Genomic DNA, 19,530 nt, shown 5'->3' with positions numbered 1-19,530 from the left:
AGCAAATATGTTGTCTGATGTGCGCCGATATGATTTCATTCTTCCTCGTTTTTGTTTTTTACAGAACACAATAAAGTTTGTTTTTATTTATTTATTTTCCTCATTTTGTTTTTTTTCATGCAAAATTTTATGTATATTTGATCATTTTTCTTATCTCTGGTGTCATTTTGCTTGTCTTTTAAATTCATATACGCATAGAGGCCTATATAAGTAAAAAAAATATTTGCCAATAATTTTTTAACTCCCTGATATCAATATCTGCCTTCAATCCAGTGTCAGTCAGCTCTGGTAAAATCATTATATTACAAGTAAAAGTCGGGCATTGAAAATGTTACTCGAGTAAAGAGTGTGTCAAGGGGAAAATGTATTTAAAGTATTTAACGTAAAGGTACTCAGAGCAGAAAAATTGCCCCTTTGACTGTTATACATCATTAGATCAGTGTTTATTAAACATTTTACTCTGTGCACCACCTCACAGAATATTAAGCTCTCCAAGTACTACTGGAGAGCTCTACTGTTTTGTTGCTTGCAGGTGCTGGAGACACTTCGCTTCCTGGCGCCTCTTGAGTAGTCATTAGAATTTGTTCTCTGTTCACTATCATCCACTTAGTTTCCAGCAAGGCTGCTTGAAATATCCTCCTGCTGATCTGTATTTATCTTCATAATAGATCCTATTTGGAGCCATGATTGCAGAGTTTTTGAACCATTCATTTTCACTCTCTTCATCTTACCTCTGCTTACTATCTTGATATTACAGTTTAGCTTGTAACTAGCGGTGATAATGGATGATGAATACAGACGCTACATACATGATAATATCTATTTAGCAGGGTGGTTGAGACAAAAACACATGAAAGACAAAACATAATACAATTTACTTTTCAGTAATGTATTTTCATTCAAAGTTAGAATTAGTAGTAACTAATGACTTACATGTAACTAATTGCATTTGAGTCATTAGTTAATCTGAGTTTTTACTCTTCAGTATTTGTGATAAGTAGCACATGAATTCTTGAGCTGAGGTCACAATGACTTTTGACCCCCAAAATCTAATCAGTTCATCCTGGAGTCCAAGTGGATGCTTTCACCATATATGAAGACATTCCCTCGAGGCCTTCTTGATATATCGTGTTCACAGAAATGAGACGACCCAAACACATAATGACACTGACCACAGCTGTCACCAGCACTGGGGCAGAAAAACATACTGTCATGGAAGTGCACAAAAAATGCTGACTGATCCAGCTGTATGCGAGATTAACCATGGTCCAGATCCGGCCCTGTTAGTCATCCACAAACAACACACACACACACACACACACACACACACACACACACACACACACACACACACACACACACACACACACACACACACACACATCACGCACACACATTCGAATGATCCCCTTCAGGCTTGTGTCTGGAGGGGATAATTATTGAAATAATCCTCACATTTAAGAAGCTGGAACTGTAAAATATTCTTGCATGAAAAATGATAAAAAACAACCAGTTAACAGTTCATTAATATTTTGTGTAATTGTTTCAGCCGCATTTTCATGTTTTGTGAGCAAAAATCTTAATTTGTAAAGTAACTATAGCGAATATTTTCTCCTATTTTCCTGAAATGTAGATGAGTAGACGTATAAAGTAGCATGAAAAGGACACACTCAAGAGCAGGTACCTCACATTTGTACTGAAGTACAGTACTTGAGTAATTGTACTTAGCTACATTCCACCACTGCATGTAATCCTATTTCTTATTCAGTGTGTTCCCAAAAAGTACTGACTTGGTCATTTGCAGTGAAATTTGGATGTAAAGTGTTTAAGAAAGTTCAATGAATCATTCATCATTTGAAATACTATATTTAGATGTGACCCCCTGACTATATGTGCAAATATAATAATAGAATGTAAATAGATGTAATCAAGATGTTTAAAATGATGGCAACCAAATTTAACCTGGTTTTAAACAAGACATGCTGTATGTGGATTTTCTTTTATTAATAGATATCACATTGTGCTGCTTCAGCGATTAAGATGAACAGAAATGCCTGTAATGCTTCTCAGGCTTCATGTGCTGAGCACAAATTCAAATTACAGACATTAACAGTTGTTTTTAATTGAGGACTACACAGCAGGGTGGGGGTGGGGGTGCAGAAAGAGTGCATTCCCCTGGACTTAGTCAGAAGCACATAAAACAGAAGGATTATAAACTTTCTCTCCAAAAGCAATCAGTGAAGTAAACAGGTGAGGTTGCCAGACTCCTTTTTGTTAGCACGCAATCTGGCATCCAGACACCTGAGGGAGGGCTGTCACTGCCAAACGCTTAGACAGCACAACTAATTACAAACAAACAAATAAGCATACAAGCTATTAACAAGAAAATCCAAATACCTTAAAAAACTGTTTCTGTCAAGTATTTACAAAGGAATTAACATTCTTTGGTGAAATCTTGTGTATTGGCATACATTTTTTCCAATCAGTTTTTTGAATTAAAGCATCACTGTGTGCTTCTCTGCAGGCTCCAATGGGCAGGTGACTTATGGTGGGATCTCAGAGGAGAGTTTCAGTATCAACCCAGCTACAGGTGTGATAACCACCACAAAGTCACTGGACAGGGAGCTCCAGGAGTACTACACCATGACAGGTACTGTCCTAAAGCTACGCCATCACACATAAGACATGCTCAAATGTGATTGTTTAGAAATATTTAATATTGAATGGAAAATTCTGCATTTTTTATGTGGACATCAGTTGAAATGTAGTCAGTTGAAGCAATAAATTCCTCAGTACTACTGTATTGGCTGAGACAAATGAGTTTTCCTACTGACTGAGCTGTGGCTACATGTACTAAGATTCATTTTGTGTGAGCTTCTGATGCCCATGCCTATGTTGCGATTACTTTGCTGGCCAAAACATAATGTTAGGTGACATAAATACTCCAGCACGCCCCCTGGCTTCCCAGAGGCAGAGAAAGCCAAGCTAAAACAGCCTGTAGTTCTTCCTGCATCCAGTGACAATGCAGGACATGCGACATGCAACATTAAAACTCAGTTTTCTTCAATAAAGCACACACTGATGAATTTATTGCTTCAACTGATTACATTTACAATTAAAACTGACTGGACGTCCAGATGAAAAGTGCCAAATTTTCCCTTTAAGAGTTTCTTCCTGAATTTCCAGTGTGTCATTTGGTATTCAACAACTCGTTACACACTCTGCTGTTGTGTGTGGTTTTTTATGTTTTGCCAGTTTATGCAAAAGATGGAGGCCTTCCCCCAAATTATGCCAAAACCACAGTGAGGATCAGAGTGCTGGATGAGAATGACAACCCTCCTTCGTTTGGACGTCTCTACTACAGCATAGAGGTGCCTGAAAACCTTGAAGCACTGCCTCTGTTTACACTCAGAGCCACTGACCAGGATGCTGGAGAGAGTGGGGAGATAAACTACAGAATTACAGGTGCGTATTTGTTTTGCTGTTCTGTTCAGTTTTTAAATGATCAGTTCAACTGCGCCCATGACTTTGCATATTTTTTTTTTAACTTTGTATAACTTTTTTATCATATGACTTTGTTAAATACTCTATTTTGGTTGGTCAATTGACCCTTCCTAAGTGCCTTGCCTCAAGTTGAGCAAACTTGGGAGCTCGATCAACTTCTTCTTTTCCCATAAAAGCCACATGTATGGTCACATCTTAAGTTGTCTAATGTTAGCCAAACACCAGCTAACTAGCTGTTTTATGCTAGTTAAAGGTCATTATTACAAAATCACCCCATTCAGGATGATTCAAGATCCCTGTGCTTCACATCAGGCTCCTGCAACAGCCAGTTGGGGCGTATTTCACAATAATGACCTGCTCACTGTACATTATCACTGTACATAATCATTTGCCATTGCTCTCCTTGCAGCTGGAGATCCATCTGGAGACTTCCACTTTGACAGAAAGTCAGGTGTGCTGTCCACTTCAAGGCCTCTGGATCGGGAGAAGAGGGCTGGATACACGCTAACAGTCACAGCTCAGGACCGGGGCCAACCTCCTCTCAGCAGCACTGCCACAGTGGAGGTGACCGTAATGGACATCAATGATCACAGCCCTCATTTTCAGAGCAGCAGCTACACAGCAGACATTTCGGAAGATGTTCCCATCGGCTCGCTGGTCCTGGAGGTGAAAGCCATCGATCTGGACCAGGGCCTCAACAGCCAGGTGCTGTACTTTCTAAGCAGTGGCTCCCAGAGCATGTTTATCATAGACCAGAACACAGGCCGCATCATCACAGCAGCACCGCTAGACAGAGAGAGAACCGCTTCTTACACCTTTGAGGTGTGTGCCACTGACTCTTCCCCCGTAAACCCAATGAACTCCACTGCCCAGGTGACCATCTATATTCAGGATGTGAACGACAACGCTCCCTTCTTCATCCAGGACCCACTTATTATCAACATCTCCGCCAGCAGCGTGTCCAGCCGCCGAGTGCTGGCCACCATGAGGGCGGAGGACAAGGACTTTGGGGCAAATGGTTCTGTGTTTTATCGTTTTGCCAACCCTGTCAGGGGCTTCACCATCAACTCGCTGACAGGAGATATCCAGGCCACAGAGAAGCTGCAGACTCTGACCCAAAGCCAGAGGACTTTGATAGTTCAGGCCATGGACCAGGGCAACCCGGCTCAATCCTCCCTGGGGGTGGTTATCATTTACATCAGGGAGCAGAGCTACAGGGGCATTCGCTTCTCCCGCACCGCACGAGATGTCAGTCTGCAGGAGAACGCTGCTAAAGGTTTGAATGATGGAAAATTTAAAACATTTTCATTGGTAAATGCTTAAAAAACTGTGACATTGAATGAAGCATAAATTAAAACAGAATGCAATGATTTGCAAAGACTTTTGGACCTATATTCAATTGAATACAGTACAAAGACAAGATATTTATTGTTCAAACTGATTAATATTTTTTATAGACAATACACTGAGACTAATTCTTGAAATTTTGAAAGTGAAATTCTTTCCAATTCTTGCTCAATATACAACTTCAGAGGCTCAACAGTCCAGGGTCTCTGTTGTCGTATTTTGTGCTTCATAAAGCACCACACATTTTCAGTGGGAGACAGGTCTGGACTGCAGGCAGGTCAGTCTAGAATCTGAATTATTTTACTGTGAAGTTACACCGTTGTACCACATTCAGAATGTGTCTTTGCATTGTCTCGCTGAAATAAGAAGGGACGTCTCTGAAAAAGACGTCATCTGGATGGCAGCATATGTTGCTTAAAAACCTCTATGCACCTTTCAGCATTAATGGGGCCTTCACAGATGTGACAGTTACCCATGATGCCATGGGCACAAACACACCCCCATGCCATCACAGATGGTTGCTTTTGAAGTTAGTGCTGGTAACAATCTGGATGGTCCTTTTCTTCTTTAGCCTGGAGGACATGACGTCCATGATTTATAAAATTAATCTGGAATGTGGACTCATCAGAGCACAGCACACTTTTCGACTTCATGTCAGTCCATCTCAGATGAGCTCAGGCTCAGAGGAGTCTGCAGAGTTTCTGGATGATGTTGATTTATGGCTTTTACATGTAGAGTCTTGCATTTGCAGCGACAAACTGTGTTTACTGGCAATCATTTTCAGAGGTGTTCCTGAGCCCATGTAGTATCTTTCACACAATTATGTGGGTTTTTAATGCAATGCTGCCTGAGTGGGTCAAAGGTTATGGGTATTTAATGTTGGTTTTCAGCCTTGTCCCTTATATGCAGAGATTTCTGTGAATTCTCTGAATCTTTTAATGATATTATGGATTGCAGTTTTGTGTTGGGAAACATTATTTGCCCACATAGTTTTCCACAAGTTGGTGAACCTCACCCCCGTCCACACTTGTGAATGACTGAGCCTTTAAGGACGTCCCTTTAATACCCAATCATGACACTGTTCCCTGTTATGAATTAACGCATTTACCTTTTTTTTTTTTGCTTGTGTCCCACCTTTTTTTGGAAATTTCTATGGAAGTCTTTGTACTGTATTCAACTGGATACAAGTTGAAAAGGATTTGCAAATCATTGCATTCTGTTTTTATATTTTAAAGAACATCACAGCTTTTTTGAAATTGGGGTTGTACTTGAAAATTGGTGAATGTGTAATGAAAATAGAAATAAAGTGTTTCAACAGAGTGTTTTTCATCTTACAGGCACAGTAGTAACACAGACGCAGGCCCAGTACCCTGATGGCTCTCAAACTGGGATCAGCTACAGTATTTTCAGTGGAAACAGAATGCAATCATTTGGAATAAACTCCATTACTGGTAAGTGTAGAGATGGTAGCACACACTGCATAACAACATTTTGCCAATCTTCAGTGTGACTCATTGTTATTTTTGTGAATTAGGTGAAATATGGGTCCAGAAATCTGAAGGGCTAGACTTTGAGGAGACCCCGAAACTCCGCCTTGTGGTTAAAGCTGAGACGGCATCCTCCAGCTCCTACATGGCTGTCAACTTAATCCTGCAGGATGTCAATGACAACTTGCCACGCTTCCAGCTCCAGAACTATGTAGCCTACATTAGAGAGGCACAGGGCTACGATTTCCCCATTATCCAGGTGCAGTAGCCTGTCCCCCACACATTTATTATGCTTGGATGTTGTTTAAGTGTGAAGCTGTAGAGTAAAAAAAGCTCAAGCTTCAGAAATCTGGATAGTTTCAGTGCTGCAGAGAAATGACTCAGACATGAATGAGTGTTCTCAGTGTCCCAACTGAATATATAGAATCATTTGTGCCATGAAGCCCATTTTTATGAACTCTTGATGTCCAAGTCCAATATTGCTCACTAGTTCATGTTACACTGAAACAGCCATCACTAATGTTTGTATATTTTTATTTCCAAATTGTGGTGGTCTTTTCCCTCAGGTTGCTGCAGATGACCTGGACCAGGGTCAAAATGGTCAGGTGACCTACTCCATCAGGTCATCGTCCATGAGTGGCTTGTTTAAAATAGACCCACTGACTGGCAGCATCACCACTGCAGCCATCATGGACAGAGAGATCTGGACGCAAACAAAGTGAGTTTTGCTTTTCTCTCTTTTTTTTGTCTGTAATCTGTAATCGCATCCAGCTGTGTGGTTCTCCTCAGCTCACCTCTGCCCTAAATACATTCATGTTTAAAGTTCCCATGAAGTCAAAATCGATGTTCAAGTATATCTATCACATTTGTATTGCACTATATGTCACCTATATGCTAGTATCTAACCCAACAATGACAAGAAAGCTGATTCAGGTGAAACTGGATCGTATTTTATGGAGAAAACTTTTTCTGGCCTCTAAATGTATCTGTTAGCTGCTGTTAGCAGCCATCAGAGCTGGGCCCAGTGGCCTCTAAGACAGACAGGAAATACAGTACTGAGGCCGTTTATGGAGTTCCTGATGGAAGGATAGCTTTACTTGTCGTCAAATTGGCCTCCGTTTGGTCCTGGTCTGGCTGTTTTCACTAGGTGCTCTCAGTCTGGGAGGATTTAGCTAATATAACCACTTTCCCTCCTACATCCATGGACTACTTAGCTGCATGACTGGGAGGTGTTACACACAGCGCTATTGGCACCTTAAAAGCCAATTAGTGTCTGTGACAGTCCCTCCCTGGCTGGGAGCTAGGAAACATACAAGTAATAAGCACTCTGCTAGCTGTTTCATGGGAACTTTAATGTCTGTCTCTGTGATAATGTCCATTCTCTCTTGTTTTGATCGTAAAGCTCTTTTTAGTGCATACCTTCGTTAAAAATCCCCAGATTTATTAAAAAAAAAGGGAATTAGTTGAAACTTTAATTTCTGTTTCTACATTTTCTTACTGAAACAGCACAATCTGAAATGCATTTTATAACGAGGACTGCTCAGAAAATAGTTTCTGTTACAGAAAAGAGAAGACAAAAAATTGGGAGAAAAGCAAAAACCAAAGAGAAAAATCATATTTGCCCCGGAGATTGTATTTTAAAATCAGATTTAAAACAAATTTTGTTTTATTGATTTTGTAAATCACTTTTTAATATTGAAAATAAGCACTGATAAATTCCAGATCTGGAACATTTTTGAGGTATTAATGTATTGTTGTAAAAAAAACAAAAAAAAAACAAGTCTTTTCCTTCTAATGCTCATTCTGTAACGAAAACAATCTGATCTTGTTGGTGGGTGAAAGATTATGCAACCAGGGTCAGAAAAGTTAAGCGAAAAGTTCAGACGCTGACATTCATTTTGTGGCACCAGGCTTGTTGTTACGGCAACAGACAGAGGAACCCCGCGGCTAGCTGGCTCTGCCACCCTCACTGTGATCATCATCGACCTCAATGACAACAGCCCCATGATTCCTCTGCCTCGAGAGATCCGAGTGCCTGAGGGTAAGTCAGCTTCACAGTGGAAGTTAGACCAGTGATCTTATCATAAAGCCTCATATCACTCCCCCTGGCAGCTCGCTCAGCGTGGCTTAGTGAGAAAAGTCTGACCCTATTATGAAACAAGCTATTGCCAAGTTCCTCTGTTCATTTCCTGTCTATTAGATCAAGGCTTTCCAGAGCAGGATATTTCTTAATAAAGTGGAAAAAAAAAAATTTTTTTCAGCTGCAACCTAAATGTCTGCTCTTTTTCTTCCGCCTCTCCTCTTTATATCACACACATACAGATACTCTAGTTGGCACAGTTATCACCCAGGTAACAGGAAATGATGTGGACTCAGGCCCCGCCCTCTCCTACACACTACACCTGGATACAAACAGCCAAGGCATGTTTGGGATCCACCGTTATGGAGGAGGAGTGTCTCTGACCGGCCCTCTGGACTATGAGGAAAGGACGTGGTACACTCTGACCGTCCGCTCATCTGACTCGAAACATCAGAGTGAGGCCAATCTCACCGTGTTGGTGGATGATGTGAATGATAATGCCCCTGCCTTTACTCAAGACTTGTATCAGGTACAGCCACCTTCACACACCTGTTTATTGTATTTAAAAACACATTTCTGGGGACCTGTTATGCTTATTTTCAGCTCTGTGTTTTTATTCTAGGACTCCACCAGAGTAACTTTCCACGATTCACAGTTTATTTATATTATGTAGTCCCTCAGTTCATCCTTTCTCTGAAACTACTGTCGACATATTTAGAAATGGACAATATGAGAGCTCTCCAAAAGTGAAGCCAAAGCATCTCCATTGCCCCCTGGTGGCTGGCTGCAGTATAGGTCATAAACACTGCCCCCTTGATTTCAGTAGATGGGACATGGGTCAAACTAAAACACAAGTACACATCAAATAAATATTTCTCAAACGTGGTTTCTGCCATTTTAGTTATTTCTAATCACCCTGATGTATGTTCAAGTGTTCATTTTTCTGTGTGACACTGCGCTCATCTTTATTTATGTTCATTTAAACAAGCTGCTTTATCCTCGCTCCCTGAAAGCCCACATTCTTCTGATTGGCCAACTTATAGAAACCACCTCAGCCTCTTGCCGCGGCATAAGAAAGCTACAAGCTACCGCTATATGAGGCACTGAATTGACCCAGCCCCACTGCTTTCTGGGAACTTTCTCCTTTTCTGTTTCCTATACTCTCCTTGGATTTCATATGTGCTAAGCTAGTCTATAGTGAAAAGATTTCACATTTCGAAAATGGTTGCTGGGGGACCTGTAAAAGCAACATATGGTACATATAGTGATATCTCACTTTAGCTAATGTTAGCAAAACACTAGCTAACTAGCTACCATCAATCATTAACTCATGCTCTCAGATATATCTAGTTGTACCTGAGAGCTAATGCCAGCATAACAATGACTAACTAGCTAGCTAATCTACATCAGCTGCATAGGTAGTGTTTTGCTAACATTAAGTAATGTGAGATGTCACTTCTACAGGTCCCCCAGTAACATCTTTTGACCATCTTGAAAATTAGGTTGTCTTTTTAACATGGACAAGCCTAGCACCTAGCATATCTAAGCACAGGAACAGGACAGAGTTGACACAGGGTCAGTTGATGAGATCGAGCCTGATTATTAAAACCACAACTTGATAACTTTATTCAAAAATTTTGGTGAAACTGGATCATATATAAGGAGAAAATAACAGATAACCCTAAGCCTTTTTGTGAATGTAAGTGCTTATTATGAACATCTGACAGCTGACATAATATTGTGTAGTTTTATATATACATATATATGCATACATATAAAATAAGAGAAAGCATATTGGTGCCTGTTAAATTGTTGAAGTATCTATAATGGGTTTATATAAATATATCTATGTTGTGTGTTTCTCATTAGGTGACTGTATCAGAGCACCTCCCAGCAGGCAGCGCAGTCATCACAGTAACAGCCACCGACTCTGACTTTGGGGAGAATGGAAAGATTACTTACAGAGTAATGTCATCAACCAGGGGAGTCTTCTACATTGACCCAAGCAATGGTAAGGTTACTGTGTGCACATTTATGGTGTTTCAAACCGTTTTCTAACCAGAGCTCCACTTAATTACCCTTCATAAAAATGTTATCCCCTAAGGCTCTTCTTGGATGTACATTTGGGGTTTTGGACATATTTACAACAGGCATTGCAGAATATTTAATCATTTTGTTCATTAAAAGTCATTGAAAGCCAGATTTAATGTTATTTGCCTCAGATGTTTTTCTTGAGATAGCATCTAAAAATAAGTGTGTTATAAAAGAGGACTCTTTATGCCTCGGGCTACTCTGCCTCCTATTCTCAAATACAATTTCTTTGCCTCAGATACTGCTCCCTTCAACATCATATGCCCAAACCTGCTACAGTGTTTACAAAAAGTAATTAAATTAAATGAAATCATTCATTGTTACTTTACACCATAATGAATAATGAAAGACTTTGATAATTAATATGACGAGCTCTGGACAAAAGATTAAAATTAAGCTGCTCTCTTTATAACCATGATCTTTGTAATCCCACAGGTACTCTGTTTGTCAACCAAAAAACAGAGTTTGATTCTGAGAATCCCTCCATCCTTGTGGTAATTGAGGCGCGGGACCAGGGCACTCCATCCCTGTCATCTGTTGCCACTGTCCAGGTACAAGTCTCCGATGTCAACGACAACGCCCCCATCTTCCACCAGTCAGAATACAGAGCCACTGTGTCTGAAGATGGGCTTCCCGGATCAACTGTTCTGACCTTAGAAGCTGTAGACGGAGACCTGTCCCGGGACAATTGCGGTTTTGATTTCGCTATTGCCAGTGGCAACTCAGGTAATACCTTCCAGATTGAGAGCAGCGTGCGCTTCTTGGAGGGGCAGGGCTTCCAGACGGTCGGCAGCCTGATCCTGGTGGAGGAGCTGGACTTTGAAGCAGTGCCAAGTTATAACCTGACTGTCGTGGTATCAGATCGTGGAATCCCTCAACGTAGCTCCAGCGTGCCTATCATCATCAGCATTACAGATGCCAATGACAACCCTCCAGCTTTCAGCCGAGCAGAGTACAGCGTGGTGCTGAGCGAGGGTGCTGCAGCAGGGACGGAGATCTTGCATCTATCTGCGATAGATCCAGACTCTGCTCCCAATGGAGAGGTGCAGTACTCCATAAGCTCAGGGGACGAAACAGACCTTTTCCAGATAGACCAGTGGACTGGAGCCTTGAGGCTGCAGAGACCTCTGGACAGTGAGAAGCAGTCGTCCCACATGATTGTTGTCCAGGCTTCTGACGGTCAAGGGCACTATGCCTTGGCCCCAGTCAGTATTGAGGTGAAGGACATCAACGATAACCGTCCCTTTTTTCCCCTCAAACTATTAACTGCGAGCATCAGGGAAAACCAACCCCAGAATGCCTTAGTTACCATGCTGCATGCAATTGACCATGACCGAGGTGTTTTTGGACAGTTAAAGTACTACATGTTAGAAAAGTCTAAAGACGGAAGAGAGGCCTTCCTCATCAACCAAACTTCAGGAGAAGTGCGGACTCGCTCCACTTTTGACTTTGAGAAGGTGAACTCCTTCCATTTTGTGGCAGTTGCCGTGGATGCCGGCAACTATTCTGCTACTGTATCAGTGCAGGTCTATGTTACAGGGGAGGATGAATATGATCCAGTTTTCACCTCCTCAGAGTTCTCATTCGAAGTGCCTGAGGGAGCAAAGAAAGGTCAGGTCATTGGCAAAGTACAAGCCAGAGACGAGGACGGAGGCGTGGATGGCATCGTCCTCTACTCTCTTGCAGACAGTTCGCCTTATTTTGAAGTCAATAAATCAACAGGAGCGATTTCATTAAAGATGGACAGCTACAGTAGACATGTGGGCCGCTCTAAAAGAGAGATGCGTTTGATGACACTGGATGTGACTGCTCACAGCCCTCTGGAGACATCCCGCACAGCAGTGGCCAAAGTTACCATAGATGTAACCCACACGTCTTTTGGTCTCAACTCAGACATGAATATGCTGCTTATCAGCGTCATAGCAGTTTCACTTGGGACCATAGTCATACTCATCATAATTGCTGTGGCGCTGTTTTTCGTTAAATTAAGACGTCGGAAGAAGAAGCAAAAAGCACACGGACGAACGCCAGCGTCAGGCACCATGATGCACAAGTTTGAGGAAACCAAAATAGCAGCAAATGAAATGATTTACCACCAGGCCCTTCCCGGATACACGGCTGATCAGAGCAGCAGCAGTGGGGGTCCGTACACTCGTGGAGGATCCCTTGACCCCTCCCACTCCAGTGGGCGTGGTTCTGCAGAGGCAGAGGCAGCAGAGGATGATGAGATCAGAATGATTAATGAATACCCTCGCGTGTCAAGTATCTCCTCCTCCATGCAGGAGCGCATCTCCGCCCGAGGTCCTGACTCTGGAATCCAGCAAGATGCTGATCAGCTATCAGACGTGTCCTGTGAGCCTTCTGTAGATTGGTTCAGAGGGAAGAAAGTGGGAAGTCTGACTGGTTCTTTATTAGCTGGCCAGGTGCCAGTGTACAGGGATGAAGGGGGTGGGTATGTGGGTGTGGGACGGGGACTGAGCATCTCCCACCCTAAAGATTATACTTTCCCAGAGGGTGGAAAGCCTGCAGTGGATGGATCCCTGACAGCCATCGTGGCCAGTGACGAGGAGCTGAGGGGCAGCTACAACTGGGACTACCTGCTGAACTGGTGTCCCCAGTTCCAACCTTTAGCTAACGTTTTTACTGAAATAGCACGTTTAAAAGATGAAACAGCTCCTCCTCATCCTCGCAGATCTTTTCACAAAGCAAAGGCTGAGTCAAGAATTGACCCCCCGCCTCTCATAACCTCTGTGGCCCATCCTGGAGCCAAAACTGTACCTCCAAAGCCCGCCGTAGGAAGGACGTTCCCCCATTTGGCTTCTTTACGAAGATCTCCCCTCAGCGCAGAGGGATCCATCTCCTCAGTCGCCATGTCTCCGAGTTTCTCCCCCTCTCTGTCACCGCTGGCAGCCCGTTCTCCAGCGATCACACCCTTCAGCGTCTCGCAGGGCCCCTCTGCATCTATTATCAGCACAACTGAGCACAATTTAGAGCACAGCGAGGAAGCAGAGCTGAGGATTTAAATTCTAAAAGGCAAAGGGTGAATTTAAACTGAGTCATTGCTGTCCCAGACTTGTTCTACTGTATGACCGCAGGGGCTGCAACTGAAATGAGTCAGTATTCTCTTTTTTGTTCTCAAAAACAAGTACACAAAGTCAAAATAGCTGAAGTTGTGGTGCTTAGTACTGAAGATAAACTACATGACTAACAGGCCAAAATGGACTATGCCTTTTTTATGTGTGTGTGTGTGTGTGTGTGTGTGAAGGAAACTCCTTATTCTTCTGTTGATCAGTGTTAATTTGCACATTCAAATGGAGATTCATACATGATGTCAATATTTTGTACAAAAGCATTGTCTATATTTTTATACTTACATGTGGTTTCTGATGAGAAATGGCATAAAAGTGTTGAAAGGTTGCTCAATCCTCAGAATATATTTCTATATTTGTATATTTGTTGCTTGTACTGTATACATGTTTGTACTGTAAGTCGGTTTTATCTTGTAATTCTTAACATTGTTGTTAAATGAAGCTCTTCATTAATGCTTTATGAATTGGGATTTTGTAACAGATTATTGTAAATATTTATGGAGGAAGAGACGTCCTGTCTTGAACAAATGAAACATCAGTCAGAATAGTGTATTGTGTGATCAGATTTTCTACGAATCCAGTGTTTGATCTCACATCAAAAGGTAATCATGAATGTGAAACGCTGAAATGTTGTCTTAGTCCTCAACGTACGTCCCTTCGTTTTCTGCAAAAGGAAAATGAATCTTGACATCCAATGATCCTGACCTTCAGGTGCCCTGGCTTTAATTTCTCACAGCGAGCCTTACTGCTTTCATTTTACATTGTGAAAATAATCCATGTAAGGGAGAACATGGAGCAGCTATGTGGTAAATGTAAAATTGTTCGCTCTATCAGCAGCTTAATCATTCCAGAGAATGTAAGCAGCTCTCAGTCATTAATGTTCCTCAGTACTTTAGTAGTATTAGTACTTAGTTGTATTACTTAAGCTCTAAATCAGTGCTATCCTGACACTGAAATTTGCAGAAGGGTTTTATCATTTTTGTCCAGATATATTGTACAGATTTACTGACAAACTATAATGAATGTTATTTTGGATCACATTTTGTTCCCGCTTTTGAATAGCACTATAAAGAATACTCTAAGGTAAAACTAACAAGTGTTACATACGGTATGATGGAAGTATGAGAAAAGTGTATATTTATGAATGTTCAAACACCACCAGAGAATGTTTCTTAGTCAGTGAGAAGAAATGTATGTTCAGCCATATTTCAACATATTCATATGGCAGCCATTTTCCTCTCTCATCAGACTCAGGGTGGGAAGGGCAAATGTCATTAATCAGCAACGGAAAAGACCTCAGGTAGTGAAAAACTAGAGCGACATCAGCCATATTTCAAGCTAAAATAACATACTTGACAACCGATTAGCTATGATGAGACAACAGCTAACCTTAGCATTCAACAACTTCCTAGCTATCATTACATTTTTATAGTGTTACACAATACAATAGGGTACGTGTAAAGTAATTCTTCAATATCACTGTACATCTTGGGCACATTTATTTAAGCATGGATGTAATCAAGCTTACAATGTGATGTTGTCTATCTTGTTGTCTTTTGTCCAAGTATGTAACAGCTAATGTTAGCATTCAACCACTTCTTAGCTAACATAACTGTTTCATGGTGTTAAAGGATATGATAGTAAATCAATTCTGAAATATCAATGTACATCCTGGGTACATTTATTTAGCACTAAGACCAGAAATGGAGTGCAAATTTGGCATGTATGCTAATGCTAATGTTAACTGTCTTCCTTTTTCTTCACCCGTCCACAGGAATAATCTGGTTAAGTCAGTAATGTTATGTGAAATTATTTTCATTGGAGCACAATTTTTTGTGTAGTGAATACAGATTACATCCAGCACAAAAGTGTTACAGATTTGATAATGAAAAATGTGAGATCAGACTAGTTTGTTCTAACCTAATATACATGGAGCTACTTAGTTTACTTACATACAAGAGACAAGTCAACATCACATTGCTTGATTACATCCATTGTGTTTTACTTCCAAGCTTAAATATATGTGTTCAAGATGTGCGTTAATATTTTAGAATTAGTTTACACCTTTCTAACCACACCATCAAGCAGTATTAGCTGGGAAGTGGTTGAATGCTAATGTTAGTGGTTGTCCCATGGTAGCTAATGGGTTATTAAAATGTCATTTTAGCTTAAATAATTATTATTATTTGGTCCAAGATCCCTCCAGATTTTCACTATCCATTGTCTTTTCAGTTGCTGATGAGTCAGGACGCAGTGAAATAATGACAATTTGTCAGATTCCTCTGTGTTTATATGACTTGTAACCTTGAACCCAGCAGTACTAGACTGGGCTTCTCATCCTGAGTATGACATCTGAGGGAAAATGGCAGCCGTGCAAATTCACATAATGCTTTTACACAGATGCCTACATCATAAATACATTCATGATCATAATTGTGTTTTCAGTAGCCTTTACAAACGAAAGAAAATGTGTAAATTTTCATTAATAATTACTTAGAGCCCTGCTGTGGCTTAAATGTGGATTTCTCTCTCTTTCCAATTATCATAAAAGTCTTTTGTTTGCATAAACTCTCAATTTTAGACCCTCAGTAACATTATCCTAAGCAACACTAACATTTTACAGTATTTTTTATTTATTGTATAGGTAGACTTCAGAAGCTGAGAGGCTTGGTAAATTATTTACAAGGATGCTATTTTGACCATGGCCAAATATACATGAACACTACCTATTTGATAGAATGAAGGTACCTTGTTGTTTGTATTGTTTTGTATTGAACAGTGTTACCTGCCACTTACGTTTCATGTTTGTCCAAACTGTGCGTATACTGGTGCCATAGAAGAGAAATTCAGACATATTCTAGGCTCCACAGAAATGTTTTGAGCAAAAAGTGCCTGATTAAAGTACTTATGTGAAAACACTGTTGCCTTGGTGACATCTTTCTCACCTCAGGATAATGGTATGAAAATGAATCATATGATAATGGTTATTATGTTCAGTCAAACCAGATATTCAGATCCTGATGATTTTGGATTGCGAGTGAAAAAAGCTAACCAATGTGTTATCAAAAAAAAAGTTTAAAGCTGGGTATGCACTGTGCAATTTCGGGCTGTCCCAGACAAAAGACGACCATGAAAAAAATGCTGAAATACCTTTTGTCGTGGCTCCAAAATGGTCCGATGTTGTACTGGGACAAAGGCAAAATTTTGGGTTACCATCTCACAATGTGACTGCTACTAGACCTACATCTACTAACCAACCATACTTAGCATATTACAAATGTTTAACGTTACCTCAAGCTCTCTTTTTGCAAAATCTGTGTCCCAAGTGGGCCTCTTTTCCCTCATCATGACCAGGTCCTCATTCTCCTCCTCCACTTCTTTGGACTTTTTTTTTCCATGCACATAAAAACCACGACTGCAAGGGCTCAATTCTTGCTTAGCTTCATGGTTAACCATTATATCAGCACAGATGGATGACGCACGTTCATGATGTTGTCTCTCAACTTGCATCGTAGCTTACCGCTGCAATCCATTGTAAATCAGAAGTCAATAGTTCCAAATCAGTATTCCCAGCTTCCCATCTAAATGCGTTCCAGTGCATCTGCTAGGAAAAACATGGACACCAGCTGCAAACGGATGTTTGTGTGGCAAGTCTAAACTTCACAAGCATCACTACAACAGCTGATTAGCACACTTGAAAAGAGACAGGAGGAGCTGGTCTGGATCACATGCTTGCAGAGTCAAGCACAAATCAACAAAATCTAAATGGGACTGGCAAGTACAATGTTGTTACTGCACATTTCACAGCAAAAAGCACTGGTAAAAACTAATGAAATAACTCTGCTTGCTGTTCACTGTGTGTGCTGCCATATTGCTGTGACATAAGGTGCATTTATGTCAGGAGAATTACAACTTGAATGACTGTTCCATTACCCTGTGTTTGCATTTCTAGTACAATGAATAGCAGCAAACAATTTAGCTGTATGATCATCGTACAGTATTTGTACATTGAACCTGATGTCTTACCCAGATTTATTAGATCCATGTTGCAGTTTGGTTTGCAATGAACTTATAAGATTGATGAAATCTCACAGTCTGTATGAGGCTTAACATGAAGGCAGTGACTTGACAATTGCCAAAGCACCAGACATGACCACTGCTCTACACTGAGGGTAATGGAACAGTCCCTTTAGTTGTATTTAGGGTCTCGTCTAAATACAACTAAAGTCACCAGCACTGCACTGTAACCTAACTGTGGAATTCAAAACTCCCTATTGGATAAATGGACAAGTGTGGACCATTCCCAGTCTTGCCCCAAATTAAGAATATTTTATTTAATGATAGCCATTAAGTGTTATTTAGAACTTGATAGGTATATATGATGCAATACATTCACAATTCCAGAACAGGTTATTTGAAGTAATGTCCTTATTTCTATTGAGAACAGCCATGAACAAAAAATAAGACACTGTTCAGTTAAGGTTCTTGCTGAAGCTTTTCCAGCACAGATGAAGACAAAACACAAGACTTTGAGATGAATCACACTAAAGAAACCTTCACATGAAATTCTCAGACCAACCTTATTCCACTTGTATATTTGTTTGTTTAAATCAGCACCACATCAACACAGAGCCAGACTTATTTCCATTCTTCTCTTGTGTTCTGACGTCCATTCATCTACTGGGGCAAAAGATCTCATTCACATTATGTTTTGAAGCTCATTCATCATGCACTGCTGACCACGCCAAACCCCAGGTCACATCTCACATTTTTATCTTTAGGCGTATGCCAGTGACGTTTGCACAAAATTAAATTATTATTACCTCTCTGTTATTGTCCCTGCACTTATCTTTGTTTTGCTTTTGTAGAGATAACCATCTATTTTGCTTTTTCTACTAATTGCCCTCAATTACTATTCCCCGGATTGTATAACTCATAATGACAGCATGGTGCATGAGAAATGTGTGTGTCTACTATCAGGCGTTAGTATTACAAGATTTTTTTCATATTCTACATAAAACGTCTTGTCTACACTCTTAGAAATTAACTAGAACTCTATGGGTTCTTCAGCTTGTCCCAATAGGAGAACCCTTTTTGGTTCTTCGTAGAACTTCAGGTTCAGCTTGTAACCCTTTCAGAGAGTTCTGCCAAGAGTCCACATAAAGGGTTATAACCAGAACCATCTGTGAAAGGTTTCTACAGAGAACCTTTTTATATTCCAATACTTTTATCAAGAACCCACCCAGGGAGTTCTACTGAGAACCCCTTTATAAGAGTTTTGTCAACAGTTTTATCAAATTTGAAAATTTTTATCTAGAACCCGCCCAGGGGGTTCTACCAAGAACTCTTTTAGATTCCAAGGGTTTTATGTAGAACCCACCCAGGGGATTCTACAAAGAACCCTTTTATATTATCGTACAAAAATAACCCATGACAAACCCTTGACAAAAGGATCCTTGGGGAACTCTTTTTTTTTCCAAAAAGGTTCTTTGGATGAAAAGGTTTCTTTGGCCTCTTTTCTGCCAAAGTAGTTCTGGTTTTTGAACCTGTTCTGTTCAAGACCTTTGGAACATTGGTGCTATCTAGTGAACCAGCCTGCATTTCCACAGTTTTGAGTGGAACCAAACACAAGGGGTCAAGCATGTCATCAACAGAGGGTGTGACAGAGAGCACAGCAACCTGTATGTTCACTTTGGGTTTTTTTTGTTGTTTTTTGGTTCTACCTGGGAACCAGCTTTTCAGGTTCCAAACCAAAATGCTCAGAATGGTTCAAAATTAAGGGTTTGTTAGTGGTGGTGGAAAAGGCCTATCCATGGAACCCTTGATGAAACCTTTCTTCAAACAAGGGTTCTTCAGAAGCAAATGTTTCTGGGTAGAACCTCAGCCCTTCAGGAAACCTTGATTTCTAAAAATGTGTGTTTAAAACTTATTA

The 19,530-nt window shown here is 40.7% G+C and overlaps 1 protein-coding gene across 1 annotated transcript in view; it reads left to right on the top strand.

The window, feature by feature from the left end:
• The window catches only part of LOC146328370 (protocadherin-16-like), a 123,956-nt gene extending 109,066 nt beyond the window's left edge, over positions 1 to 14,890 (top strand). The window contains exons 12-21 of the mRNA XM_084717379.1: positions 2,525 to 2,650; positions 3,256 to 3,465; positions 3,914 to 4,780; positions 6,189 to 6,302; positions 6,386 to 6,597; positions 6,905 to 7,056; positions 8,249 to 8,379; positions 8,661 to 8,947; positions 10,288 to 10,429; positions 10,945 to 14,890. Of these exons, the coding sequence (XP_084573505.1) occupies positions 2,525 to 2,650; positions 3,256 to 3,465; positions 3,914 to 4,780; positions 6,189 to 6,302; positions 6,386 to 6,597; positions 6,905 to 7,056; positions 8,249 to 8,379; positions 8,661 to 8,947; positions 10,288 to 10,429; positions 10,945 to 13,532 (4,829 nt within the window). The 3' untranslated portion in view covers positions 13,533 to 14,890. The remainder of the gene's footprint in view (positions 1 to 2,524; positions 2,651 to 3,255; positions 3,466 to 3,913; positions 4,781 to 6,188; positions 6,303 to 6,385; positions 6,598 to 6,904; positions 7,057 to 8,248; positions 8,380 to 8,660; positions 8,948 to 10,287; positions 10,430 to 10,944) is intronic.
• The last annotated feature ends 4,640 nt before the right edge of the window (positions 14,891 to 19,530 follow it).

The sequence above is a fragment of the Lutjanus erythropterus genome, chromosome 4, assembly GCF_056507025.1.
Source record: "Lutjanus erythropterus isolate fLutEry1 chromosome 4, fLutEry1.hap2, whole genome shotgun sequence".
Taxonomy (NCBI): Eukaryota; Metazoa; Chordata; class Actinopteri; order Lutjaniformes; family Lutjanidae; genus Lutjanus; species Lutjanus erythropterus.
This window is presented reverse-complemented; position numbering and strand designations above follow the sequence as displayed.